Source organism: Saccostrea echinata, unplaced genomic scaffold, assembly GCF_033153115.1.
Source record: "Saccostrea echinata isolate AGI-Se365-2 ecotype Australia unplaced genomic scaffold, CSIRO_AGI_Sech_v1 ptg000064l, whole genome shotgun sequence".
Classification (NCBI taxonomy): domain Eukaryota; kingdom Metazoa; phylum Mollusca; class Bivalvia; order Ostreida; family Ostreidae; genus Saccostrea; species Saccostrea echinata.
Genome location: NW_026889813.1, coordinates 6,996,294 through 7,009,163, shown reverse-complemented (window position 1 = coordinate 7,009,163; position 12,870 = coordinate 6,996,294). Strand labels below are relative to the sequence as shown.

The 12,870-nt window shown below is 32.4% G+C and overlaps 1 protein-coding gene across 1 annotated transcript in view; it reads left to right on the top strand.

The window, feature by feature from the left end:
• The first annotated feature begins 7,047 nt into the window (after nucleotides 1-7,047).
• LOC133175885 (rho family-interacting cell polarization regulator 1-like) overlaps nucleotides 7,048-12,870 on the top strand; it is a 27,372-nt gene continuing 21,549 nt past the window's right edge. The window contains exons 1-3 of the mRNA XM_061311023.1: nucleotides 7,048-7,274; nucleotides 8,203-8,367; nucleotides 9,399-9,458. Coding sequence (XP_061167007.1) covers nucleotides 8,247-8,367; nucleotides 9,399-9,458 — 181 coding nt within the window. The 5' untranslated portion in view covers nucleotides 7,048-7,274; nucleotides 8,203-8,246. The remainder of the gene's footprint in view (nucleotides 7,275-8,202; nucleotides 8,368-9,398; nucleotides 9,459-12,870) is intronic.

Sequence of the window (12,870 nt, the reverse complement as noted above, 5' to 3'; positions counted from 1 at the left end):
AATAAGAAACTCGCCGACAGTTTTTTTTTAAATTCCAAATTCCTTTTTAATTTCTACAGATATTTATAATCTTTTCAATGTATGTTCGTGGATTATTGATGGAATAATTTTAGCTACATGTCAAGTTTAATATTATGGTGTTTGTGCTTTGTAGCAAGGATTTGCTAAATACTTATAATTTTCTATGATTGTACCGAAAAGTAGATACATGTTTTAAAGCAGAGCTGCCGCTCAAGCTTTATTTCTGTCGTGTAGATCTAGAGGTCTTTGTGTTTATATCATAGGTAAAAGTACCAATACCGAAGATCACATCCCTTCAAAGTTATATTATTCTTGTTTATTACGCCACTTGCAGTGGCGGATCCAGGAATTTCATAACGGGGGACAAAGTAGAAGGCAGGGGAGGGGTCTAGGGGGGGCTGCATTGAAGCCCCAAGCGGGTCTATGACAAAGCCCTGGTGGGGATCCAGGGGCGAAGCCCCCAGAAGTTGACAAATTTTTACAAATAAGAGAATCTGATGTTTTTTCCTTGATTTTAGGATAATGGACATATAAGTTCTACATACAAAAAATTTAAACGGAAGGGGGGGGGGGGGGTGCGCCCGGCGCGCCGGCCCTGGATCCACCTTTGCTTTTTTTATTTTATACATGTAGTTATGCACCTCACCAACCCTTCTTGTGTTCAAGATGCTTCAGTCGATTTTTGCATCATAACTTAACAAGAAGTCCGTGATTTTTTGTGTGAAGTTTAGTTTTTAAAAATCCGAAAATGACAGGCTAAAAGGATATGTATTATTGATGAAAATAATGAAATTGGTAATCAAAGTTCAAAATACACGTGCGGTGGCGATATTCAAAATTGACAGGAAGTCATTTGACTTTTTAATACACTTAAAGATGTGGTCAAGAGGAAGAGTTTGAAAGGTTTGATAAATACACACCATGCATCACAGAGTTGACCAATATGAATGCATTATGATCAGGTCCCGTGGTAAGTACCTCTATCACAATAATTGACACATGGAGCACCTGCATTGTTTTCTTATAATTAAGTTAAAAATTTATTTTAAAAAAAATGAAGATATTAGTTAATAAAACTGTAATGGTTTGGGTCATGGATATCGGCCTGGGTAGCTCAGTCGGTACAGTACCTGACTAGTGATGCAGGGGTCCCGAGGAAAATTTACGAATATTTGTTAAAGGTACGTGTATAGTCAATCAGATTAGAAATACAGCGACTATCAGAATTCCGGGCCGTAAAAAAAGATCTGATTTTGATTAGATTTCAGGTATAGGCAAATGTGTGTGTACTGAAGGGGTTAGTTAATTCATTCAAGATTTATTATATTGTTCGTTTGGGCGAAGGCTTCATAAAAATATATACACTGCCTGTACAGGTACACATCAATGAATGTTCGGATTAATTCAAAAATCGACGGACATTAATTTATTTTAGTTATCTAAAGGCAATGTTATTTCCAGAGACATTTATATTTTCTGTTTTTTATGTCTCGGATTTTTCTTTTTTGTGATTTACCGGTTTACAAAGGCCTGTGTTTTAACAGCTGTTCATAAAGGCTGTCAATTAATATATGATCAGAGAAAACGAGACATCTCCCAGTAATTCATTTCTTATGGAAAATATATGGATTGACATCTTAGTATTTAATTACCTGTGTAATTACGATGTTACAAACCGTGACGATGACTGGCCAGGAGGACTACCCGTTATAAAACAACTCATGATCAACTCAGCTGACCTATAATTCACTTTAATATATGCTGTAAATCAATAAAATCATTTCAGTGTAGTCGATATTTTATTGCAAAGATAATGAAAAAAAAAAGACGGGATTTAGAATTTTTCTGTATTTCAAATGCTCGATATGCTTATATTTGGGGCGCTCTTGCATATGCACTTATAAAACGTGCATATTCTGTACTTGCATGCATGTACATTGTATGTGTCCGTAAAACCTTAAGAGAGCTGATAAATGTGTTCTCATTTTCAGAAAAAATAATGGGAACCTATAAATAATTACATGTTTATCATTTTGTTCGCATACAATAACAGGTTTAGTAGAAAAAATAATTTGTTCAAGGTTAGGTGTCTAATAAATTTGTAATATTCAAATACAGTTACGCATGTATGTCTCATTCTACATATTTTGGAGGCGCGTGTGAATGTGGGATTTTGTATTTCCATGTATACTTATAAAACGCTCGATATGCGTATATTTGGGGCGCTCTTGCAAATGTATATATACAGTTGTACATTTTAAGGGTGTCAACAAAAGAACGTATATTAGATAACATACATGTATATTTAAGTTTCAAAAGTTCCATTACTAGTAGGAATTAATTAAGGTAACATATTTTGAATTTTATTTTAAATAAAACAGACAATTACCTCAATATTGAGAAATAAATTGTTTATAAAAATAACTATGCAACTTTCCTGTAATTCAGCGAATAAAATATTAAATAAAATGCACTAGCGATTTAATCAAAGATAATATGAAATAATCTGAAAGATTCAACATATTTATCCACTCACGACTTAGTTTACAAAATGAATTTGGAATGGCCATTCTATGATTTGTTTTGTGTATGACTAGGTCACTGGATCACACGCCGATTGATCCCCAATGACCTCCTTTGCCACGTGCTATCGAGGGAGGTGTTACATAATTGTAAACACACAAGGTGAATGTAAAAGGCGTGCACTTAATGGCTGTGAATAGTCTATGCTTCAAAGTTATGTTTTATTTTCTCACTATAGTGTTTGTTTTTATATGATAAGAAGAAAAGGTTATCTTTTTCACTTTTTTTTAAGTAGACTGGTTTATTCGACTTTGAAAAAAATGAAATAAAAGGAAAAGTTGTCAAAAAATAACTTGGAAATAAAGCACAAAACACTTCAAGAACCTTATTCTAAAGAATATTAGCATCTAATGTAGCCAGATTTATTATTTATAGTAAGTTTATTTTAGTTACACGGATGAAGAGCTCTCGTTTACTTGCTGAATGAGAACAGTTACCTGTATATGGGTCAAGCTTCTGGCGCATTTAAAACACAAGACTCGAACAAAACAACATTTTCATGAGATCAATAAGATGTTAAAGAACAACTTTTTTTATGACAGCCATTTCGAAATATTTACCTTTTTTGAGTTATAAAGCAAAAAATTTTAGGGCTCTAGATCCCTAATTTGAGGGGCCAGCCCCTTTTTAGTGGTGTCAAATGAAAGGCCTTGAAATTGTGCACAACTTTTATTCTACATGTTTTATCAAAATATTTTTAGTTTTAAAGATACAAAGGAAAATATGTCTAAATTTTCGCTCTTTAAGGCGTTCTAATTTTTGACCCCTCTATAGTGCCATTTTGAATACCGAAATCGAAAAACAAAAACCGATGTGCACAACTTCAATCCTTCTATTATTTAAATTCGGTAGAATTTCTGCTCCAGCTTTTGTAGTCTCGGAGCCTTTGTCTGGAATTGAAGCCTCCTAAATTTTCATTTAAAGGGAAATAACTCAAAAGCGGAAGTGACTTTTTGAACTGTTTGCCAGCATTCTGATAGAGTTTTGTAACGTCTATAAACTCTGCAAATTTGAGCAAAATCCGTTGAGAAATGAGCGAGATATGAGGTCTCAAAGTTGGCGTCTAGGAAAAAGAAGAAAAAAAAAAGAATAATAATCTTAACCATCAGAATCAGTAGAAGGTCTTCCGTTGGAATGGAAGACCTTAATTACATGACTAATTACAAATATGAACACGAGGATTTCTCTGTGACTTTGACCTTTGTAATATCTGTTGTCTAGGTCAATGGTTTGGATATTTGGTGAAGGACACAACATGCTAAAGTTTGAATCTATTCAGTCAAAGTTTTAAACAAAATATAACCTACATGGTGCAGTGGTAGAGTATCTGCTCTAAGAGTCACGGAGTAAGCTCTCCACTGGCAAGTGGTGGTGTCTCCATATGAGTGAAAAATTCTCAAGAGGGATGTTAAACACCAAACAAACTATCAAGTGGCCTTGACATTTGAGATATGACCTTGAGTCAGTATTGTGATGTATCAAAAAATTAAATGTAGCAATTACTAAAGCATGAGTCCATTCCAGCCTATATATATATATATATATATATATATATATATATATATATATATATATATATATATATACTGGAAACAACGAACAAAAAAAACAGATTGACCTTGAACTTGAGGTATGACCTTGAGATTGTAACAACCTTTACCCTTTACATCATGGTCAAGTCAGGTTTAATAAGTAAAGTTGAATCAATTTCATCATAAAGTCATAGTTCCAAAGTCTAATTTTCATGATAGAAACAGGAGTAGACATAAAAATATTATAGACTTCCTATATTTTGTAAGTACGAAAACATAAAATCATAATGGTCTTTCCTTTGAAGGCTTATATTTCTCCTGGACTGATACTTGAGCTAACTGTAAATATTTGTTCAGAATTTTTAAATTTCAGAGAAGTGTTTTGTAAAAACATCAATGACATCAATGACAGGTTGCAGTGTCAATGATATGTTTTAGTATTTAGAAAGTATACAATAAATATAAAGCAAATATTATAATAAAAGTGAAGTATCATACAGTGCTAATAAACATTGGAGTATAAAGGTGTAACTATTGAACTTATCTTTTTCATTTTCAACACCGGGTATGTGGCATTTAGGCCAAGGAAAAATGTTCAAAGACAATGAGGCATTACCGAACAGAAATTGTAGTCATTTAGTTTAGTAGAGAGAATGTATCCAAATAAAGTGTTCAATCAATTTATCTTGATCTTTCAAAATGCTAAGAATGCTTGAATTTATTAGAAATTGAGTGTTACTCAGTAGATTTCAATTTATTTCATATAAGATCCAAGGGCAGATTACTCTAATTGCATCAAAATACTACAGAATCAGAACTCTTTAGTGTGCAGTGTATGCATAGAGGGGCTCTTTAAATGAAATCAAGATTTCACGAGAGGCTTTTTGCTATTTCATATGAAGATGTTAAAGTTTGAATCCATTCAGTCTGAGTTTTACAAAATATAAGTATTATATTATCCAGTGGCCTTGACAATTGAGATATGACCTTGAGTCAAAATTATGATGCATCACAAAGTAAAATGCAACAACTTACTAAAGCTCAAATCCATTCCAGCTTAAGGTAACAGAGAGACCTTATATACACCTGACACAATGAAAAAAAAACTGATTGACCTTGACCTTGAGGTATGACCTTGAGTCAAAATTGTAACAACCTTTATTTACCCTGTGCATCATGGTCAACAAGTTAAGTAAGTTTGAATCAATTTCATCATAAAGTCATAGTTCCAGAGTCTTATTTTGACAATGATTTCATGATCAGACATTGCATAAAAATAATATAGACTTCTTATATATTGTAAGTGTGAAAATATAAAATCAATTGGGTCTTTCCTTTGAAGGCTTATATTTCTCGTGGACTGATACTTGAACTGACTGTAAATATTTGTTCTGAATTTTAAATTTTAGAGAAGTGTTTTGTAAGAACATCAATGGCATCAGTGACAGGTTGCAGTATCAATGATATGTTTTTTTTATTCTTTACAGTAGAAAGTATACTCAGTAAACACAAAGTCAAAACTGTACAAAGAAATGTCATACAGTGCACACAACATTGTTTCTTGCTTATTTTCAATTGAATGTAATCATCATTAGAAATAATTGCAACATTTAAGATTTCACAAATCATAAATTTAAAGGACATACATATCTCATTATTTTAAACGAAACCAAAATCTCTATACATAATCATTTTTGAAGTGAAACAAAAGAATGATAGATTGATTGTCCCATTCAAGAATTTTTCACTCTTATAGACATCACTCTAATACCAGTGAAGGGCTTAAATTTATTTAGACCTATACTTGGCACTCAGTGTCGTTGAGCAGTGAGGGTTTTTTATCGTGCCAACTTCTACCATGACATATGACCTCAGTTTTTAAGGTCTCATCTGGAACACCCATGACCTTCACTTCTAGTGCTGGGCACTGGGCAAATTAGGAACAGTCACAGTAAGTGCTTACATCTTAGGTTTGACACGGCAAAGGAAAATACGGAGCAACAATTCTTTACTATTCAAATGGTTTCTGTCAATTCATTTTCTTGAACTATAAAATGCCCACTTTAAACAATTCACCCCTGAAAACATTCTTGTATCAGACTCCTATTTAGTTTAAATAAAAAAAAATCTGAAATGTCTTTACAAGGAAAATACTTGTAGAAGAGGATAATTTCTTAGAAATTATTGTCTGAGTGATGTATCAGATTACAAAAATGTAAAACTCAAGACCATGACTTCTAGGGGAAATGTAAGATATGGCTCAGTTCATTATTAGAAGCATATCATTCTGAAAAAAAGCTTTCCAATTGGTATTTTATCAGTTGAGTGTGTCTTAATGTTCTATTACAGGTAGAACAGTTACTTTTGGAAGTATTATAACTTAAACTCCCTTTTTAATTCAATTTTTAGAATACTTTTTCAACAAAGGAGACCAAAAAAAAATGAATTTACATATTAAAATAAATCTCAAACACTAGCAGTTCAAGCCTCTCTTACACTATATCATCTCAAAAAGCAGAAAACACATAATTCTTTTCAGGTCGTCATTACTTTAAATCAGCTGTTTGATAGAGTGAGTGGAATTCTATTAACCTTTGACCTCTAGTTCCCCATTGTGTCTCCCTCATTTTCACCTGGTTAACGTGGCCTTAAATTATATGAGCAATATTTATTCACCTTTGGTTCACAGTGATAACTTCCAATGGGCTGTTTATTATTGTTGTGATCTGATTAAATCGACAGTGCTACAGTGAATCACCCCGATCTTCCCCCATCCTGCCACAGAAACAAGGTTTTAAGTACCAAAGACTTAATGCTTCTCGCCAAAGTGATTTCATTGTATAACAGGTGGAACAGTGGTTACGTTAGCAAAAAAAAAAAAATTCCTAGTGGGTGAACAATTTTTAATTAACTTAAAATATTTTTCTTGAAAAAACAGATTTAAGGGAACGTACAGGATCATTGGCTGAAAAGATCGGAGATTAATATCCTGAAGAAAGGATTCCGACTGATTACAAAGGGATTTAGATACAGGGTTTATTACGGAGAAGCTGTGGGATTCCTGTGTTTGACTATTTCTGGATTTTTATGATCTGTTTGATAAGTTAAAAATTTGATCAGTGGAGATATCATTAACAGGTAGCCTGTACTAGTAACAGATTTACTGATTTATCCTTTGATTTATGAACTCTGAGAATCTTTGAAAAATTTAAATATATATCTTTTTAAAATTTTAAGATTTGGAAGAGTTTTGTGTTTTATATACATGTACTCATTTATCCTTTGATTTTTTCACTGAGAACCTTTTTCAGTTTGGAGAATTCTTTTCTTTTTTTGAATTAAGATTTGGGAGAGTTTTGTATATCTTGGAACATCTGTTTTGTTAATGTTGATTAAGAATACAGAAATGAGCTTAGAATGAAAATGATTAACCATACAGGTTCAGGTAAGATCAAACAGATCCTTCATCAAGTATCGAGTTCAAAGTAGGTAGGGGAAAAACAATGGAGATCTATAACAGCTGTTACAAGGGGGGACAGTTGAGAGTGATTTGAAATATATTGCTATCAGCACAGCCTCTGTAGTTTACCTGTATGTCTGTCTGTAAGGCTTGGTATGATTTTCCTATGTAACACATCACTTAAGGTGTTTTGACTGGTTTTTGGCAGTCTGGTGAATAATGAGTGAAAGGATCAATCATCGCTTTAATCAAAGGCATTAGGAATATAGATCTGCACAAGCTGTTCTTGAGGGCTTTTTCTTTTTTGCAGTCATTATGTGTCTATTGGTACATATAGCTCTGATCATCAGCTGGGTCAAAATAAAGAGGGATTTAAATTGTTGATGGATTGCCCAAGAAGCTTATTCCATTAAATGATGTATTACCTCAGCATATGAATTCTGTTAACACACCTTAAGAACATATTTAGAGTTTGAATCTTTAAGACAAGACCTGCTTTGGAGAATGTTGTTATAAGTTGTTACTTTAGGAGGGATGTTGTATCTTGGCTCCTGACCTTTCGATCGTGAGGTTATGTAAACAGGTGCTGGATTTTTATTTTCATAGGGAATTTAAAAAGTTAGTGTCACAGGACCGAGCATCGTAACATCATGGAGTATAATTCACCTCTGGTCAAACAAAACCGGCTGCAAATTTTCAAAGGGGTCAAAAGATCGGTGACGTTTTCAATGGGTCAAAACGTGTCCAATAAACCAGTGGTCAAACGTAGAGGTAAGACAAAAATTAGATCAATTTTAAGTCAAAATTTTTTTCATGTCATTATTTCTCAAAATTTTCCAATTTTGAGATAATTTAACCATGATTCAATAATAAAAAAAAAAATTGTATTGGATTTGTAATGAAACAGGTGACATTTTTAGGGAAAAAAAATGTTCACTGGAATATTCAGATTAGGAACATATGCTTTAAAGAATTTTGATACTGAAGCAGAGTAGGGTTTAGAATTAATTTTCATTAAAAATATCAGTGACAAAAATAGACTCTAATCAATGCATAAAAAAGAATTAAAATCTTATTTGATCTGGAAATGTACTCTTGTGATCTAAATTTGGTATAGAAAAATTATGCAAATTTTGAGACAAAAAAAAAAAAAAAAAAAAAAAAAAAAACCCAGAGGGAACTAATTAAAACATTTTGTAAATGATTACAAAAATAAAATATTCAAATTGATACACATGTGCATGCTTGTACCAGTCAATTTGAACTGCAATATCTTTTTTTCTTTCTGATTTCTGTTTACGCATGTATTGAAAAATATTTATGATGCATGGCCACAGATAAATGTTGGGTGGACAGGTTAACACTAGAATTCTTATTTTAGGTCAGAGTGATAGTGAAAATAATTTTGAAGGTCAGAGGGGGTCCTAAGATTGATTTAATTCTTCTTTACCCAGTTTAATAATTTATGACTGTTTTATGAATAGGGCTGGGCTAAGCATGTTTTAATTTTGTGGACTAAGTTTGTTTTATGACAAGTTTTACTCTAACTTGGTCATTCAAAGATTTTTGATTTTTTATAACAATTGATACACGTTTGAATTAAAAGAATTATCTTTTTTTTAAGACAAGGAAGTTAAGTTAGATCTAAATTAAATTCTAGGTCTATGAATTGAACACAAGAGAATATGATTTGAAGCAGAGGGTTTCTGATGCTCTCAATTTTATGAAGAGTTATTTCCCTTTTTAGAGTACAATGTCATGTATTAAAATTTTTTTTCTTTAAAAAATCTTCCTTCTTGCAGGAAATGATGACAAAAAAGTTTCAAGACATGCCAGTTTTCTGGGAATAGGGCGGACAAAAGGTATGTGTATGACTAAATTTATATCATTATACAGTCAAACGTCAATATCTTGAACTGGATGGGACCAAGAAAAATCTGAGAGATATTTCAGTATTTGAGATAGTCAGGGGTAAAATACTTAGAGAATAAGTGGTTAGGGACTTCCAAATCACTTCTACATATCCATGGTATCTGAGATATAAGTGTTTGAGATAACCAAAGTTCAACTGGAGGGTTTGCAGTGTAGGACATTTAGCCTTCGTGTGCAAAATCAAATATTAAACGAAAAATTTTGACTTGGCATACAATTAATTTTGGTGAAAGCAATTATAGTGTACATGTAATTACATGTACTATTTTGTCAATAACCATATCTCATTAAAATCATTTTGGTATGGAATTTTGAGGACCATATAATTTAAAAGATTCTTTTATATTACGTGTGACTTTTTGCTTGATTACTGGAAAATATTATGCTACACCGGTATGTCATCAAATATTTTTTCTATTGCCACAAGTCTGCATAATTTTTGAACAGCCCTCGTAATTGTTCAATCAAAACTTTGTGGAAGATAAACTGAGTTGTATCCCTTTGTGGGGTCAAAATGGGAAAAGAATGTTTCTTTTCTTTACCAAACATTTGGGTACACTGGCTGTGATAAATTCAGTGTTTTAACAAATTATCTTTCATTGTATGAGTAGCCCCCATCCTGGGGTAATCAAAAAACAAATGACATTTCTGTGTTTAAGGTTCATCAATACTCTGATAAGAGAGATAACTCTTAAGGACATAAATGTTTAATATTCCTTTGTAAGTTTTGTCAAGTTGAAGTTTCTGTTTTGTTCAATTTTGCCCCGCAAGCCATGATACAATTGTTTGTATTTTACTTAACAATTACATTTCTTTTGGAAAATCATAAGAGTTAAAAAAAGATTTTATATGAGTGAGCAGAGGGTTTATAAACCTTAAAAATGAAAGTGTTCCAAAGCAGAAAGGCTTCTGTGAGAATTATTTTCTCCCAAAGATGGAAACCAATTAAGGGACGTAACTTTAGAAAAGCTAATAGATGAATATTATAGACAGCTCCAATCAATAGTGTTTCTGTTGGTCTGACATCATGGAGGTTAGAGATCTTGCAATTGTACGATATGTGATAGAATGTTACCATACAGTTATATCTCCCAAAGTCAAAATAGAAACATATCCCTAACGTAAAGAACTCGCAGGCTAATGTAAAAATAGAAAAATCTCCAACAGTGAGGAATCAGTGTCAATTGGAATGGTGATTGGGACAGAAATAGTTTGGGGAGATGCATTTTCATTCCATAACTTGATTTATTGACATTCTATTCCATGCAGTTTGACGTTTTCCAATGGTATCTTTATCTAATTGTTCTTGCTAATATAAAAAGGGGCTTTGTTAAAAAAAAAATGCATAGACTTATGCTAGAACTTCAGCTGGGTAGTACGTGTGCTTCTTGTTTTTGCATGGTTTTGTTTGTTTTTGTTTTTTTGTTGTTTGTTAATTTGTTTTTTTTTTGTTTTTTTTATCCCCCCCCCCCCCCCCCCCCGAAATTTGATAGTTAACAGTTAAGATCTAAGTGAGAAAGAGTACATTAATTGCATGTGATCTAGCTCCCAGGCAAATCTGTCTTGTTTAGGTGGTCAGCTTAAGTTCTTGGGAGTTTTTTGTTTTTTGTTTGTTTGTTTTTTCAAGTTCAGGGCATATTAAAAATTATTTCATCCTGAGCTTGCATGATATCCCTCTTTAAAGTCAGAAATGTAAGAGTTTGTTTCATAAAATGACTTGATCATTTACTGTACTTCAATCACATATATTTTTGTGAAATTAACTGTTTGAGTAAATGGATGTCTATTAATTAACTCATTAAACTTTACAGAGTTTTCCCAACTTAAAACATTTTGCAGACTGAAGTCACTTTAATATTTCACTCATTTGAAAAAAAGGGAAGAGAAACATTGAGAATTTTTGTAATGATTGGATAGCACAAAAAATAAGCACAAATTATCTTTTACAACAGAGTGGCATGTGAAAAAAAAAAATAAGAGAGAAAAAAAGAAAAAATCTACAAGTTCACAATAAGTTTGCCTGCTGTTTTATGTATGGGTGTGGTGATGTAAGGAGGCAACAGATCTGAACTGTTTGCTCATCGTTGACTGTGGTTAAAATGTTGCTTTAATCCTGTCTGTATGCTTTAATACTTAGAAACACAACTCCTGATCTTGCTCTCTGCTCTGTATCAATTTAATCAAAATAAAAACTTCCTATTTCAAAATCTCTAGATGGTAAAGATTTTATATTTGTGGAGAACATGCACATGTATGATGTCTAAGGAGAAGGTAAGCAGGAATGTTATTATTTAGGAGATGTGTAATGTTTTTGTTGAATTTCTTAATGAATATTTTTCCTTCATTAATTAATTATGGAAGAAAATGAAATGGTACCTTGAATTAGACATTGCCAAGAAAATGTGGGGGAGATCATGTTTATTTGCATAGCCAGTTATTCATACATTAATGAAAGAACTTGCACAATGAATTCTACATTGCTGCATATAATATCGTAGGTGTACTTGCATTCATTCACACCTGGGCAGATGCCGTAGCAACAGATGTTGTTTTATGATAATATTTGTATCGAGTTTGGCATTTATTGTTCTGAAAAATATTGCATCCAGGTAGGAAATTTTATATTGTGTGATATTTACATCTGATATCTATGAAGTTTATACTTCATGGGACAAAATATGTTTGTTGAAAAAAAAAGTATTGCTCTTTTCAAATTGATGCTATTTTTCATTGATTCCACTTAACGATAGTTTCACAAGCTTCTTAACACCATCAGCTACTTAACCAGAAATCACTTGACCTTTAAGCTGAGAAAAATTTCTTAGCAAGTCAGATCTTGACTAAAAACTTAAACTCTTTATCTCGCATATGAAATCAAATTGAGCATTTGGTGCAGAAAATTACTCTGATCAGACGCTTGAATATTAAAAGCCATGCACACCAGATGCTGTATGTACAGAGAGAAATGTTCATGTTTTAGTTTCAGATAAAAAAAAAATTAAAATGCAAATGGAAGAGAAAATTCATAAAGCCATATGTCTTTCACCTTTGTAAAAGATATATTCATGCAAATAGTAAAGTGCCATGTTGTTAAGTTTTTATTGAATATATTGAAATCTGTGCTAAGCTGGCTGTGGTCACTCTTGCGGGCTGCCCTGTCTCCATGATGAATGGTCAAGTCAGACGTGGGGGACAGTTTTATGGTGCAAAACATCTTGTTAGTACATCACTCTTATTTCTTGTCTATGTTGTTTTACAAACTGTAGGGAAAAAACATGCATCTGCCATTTACCAGTTTATTTGGCATTATGCAATTTCATATCAGTGAAGGCATGTCTGCAT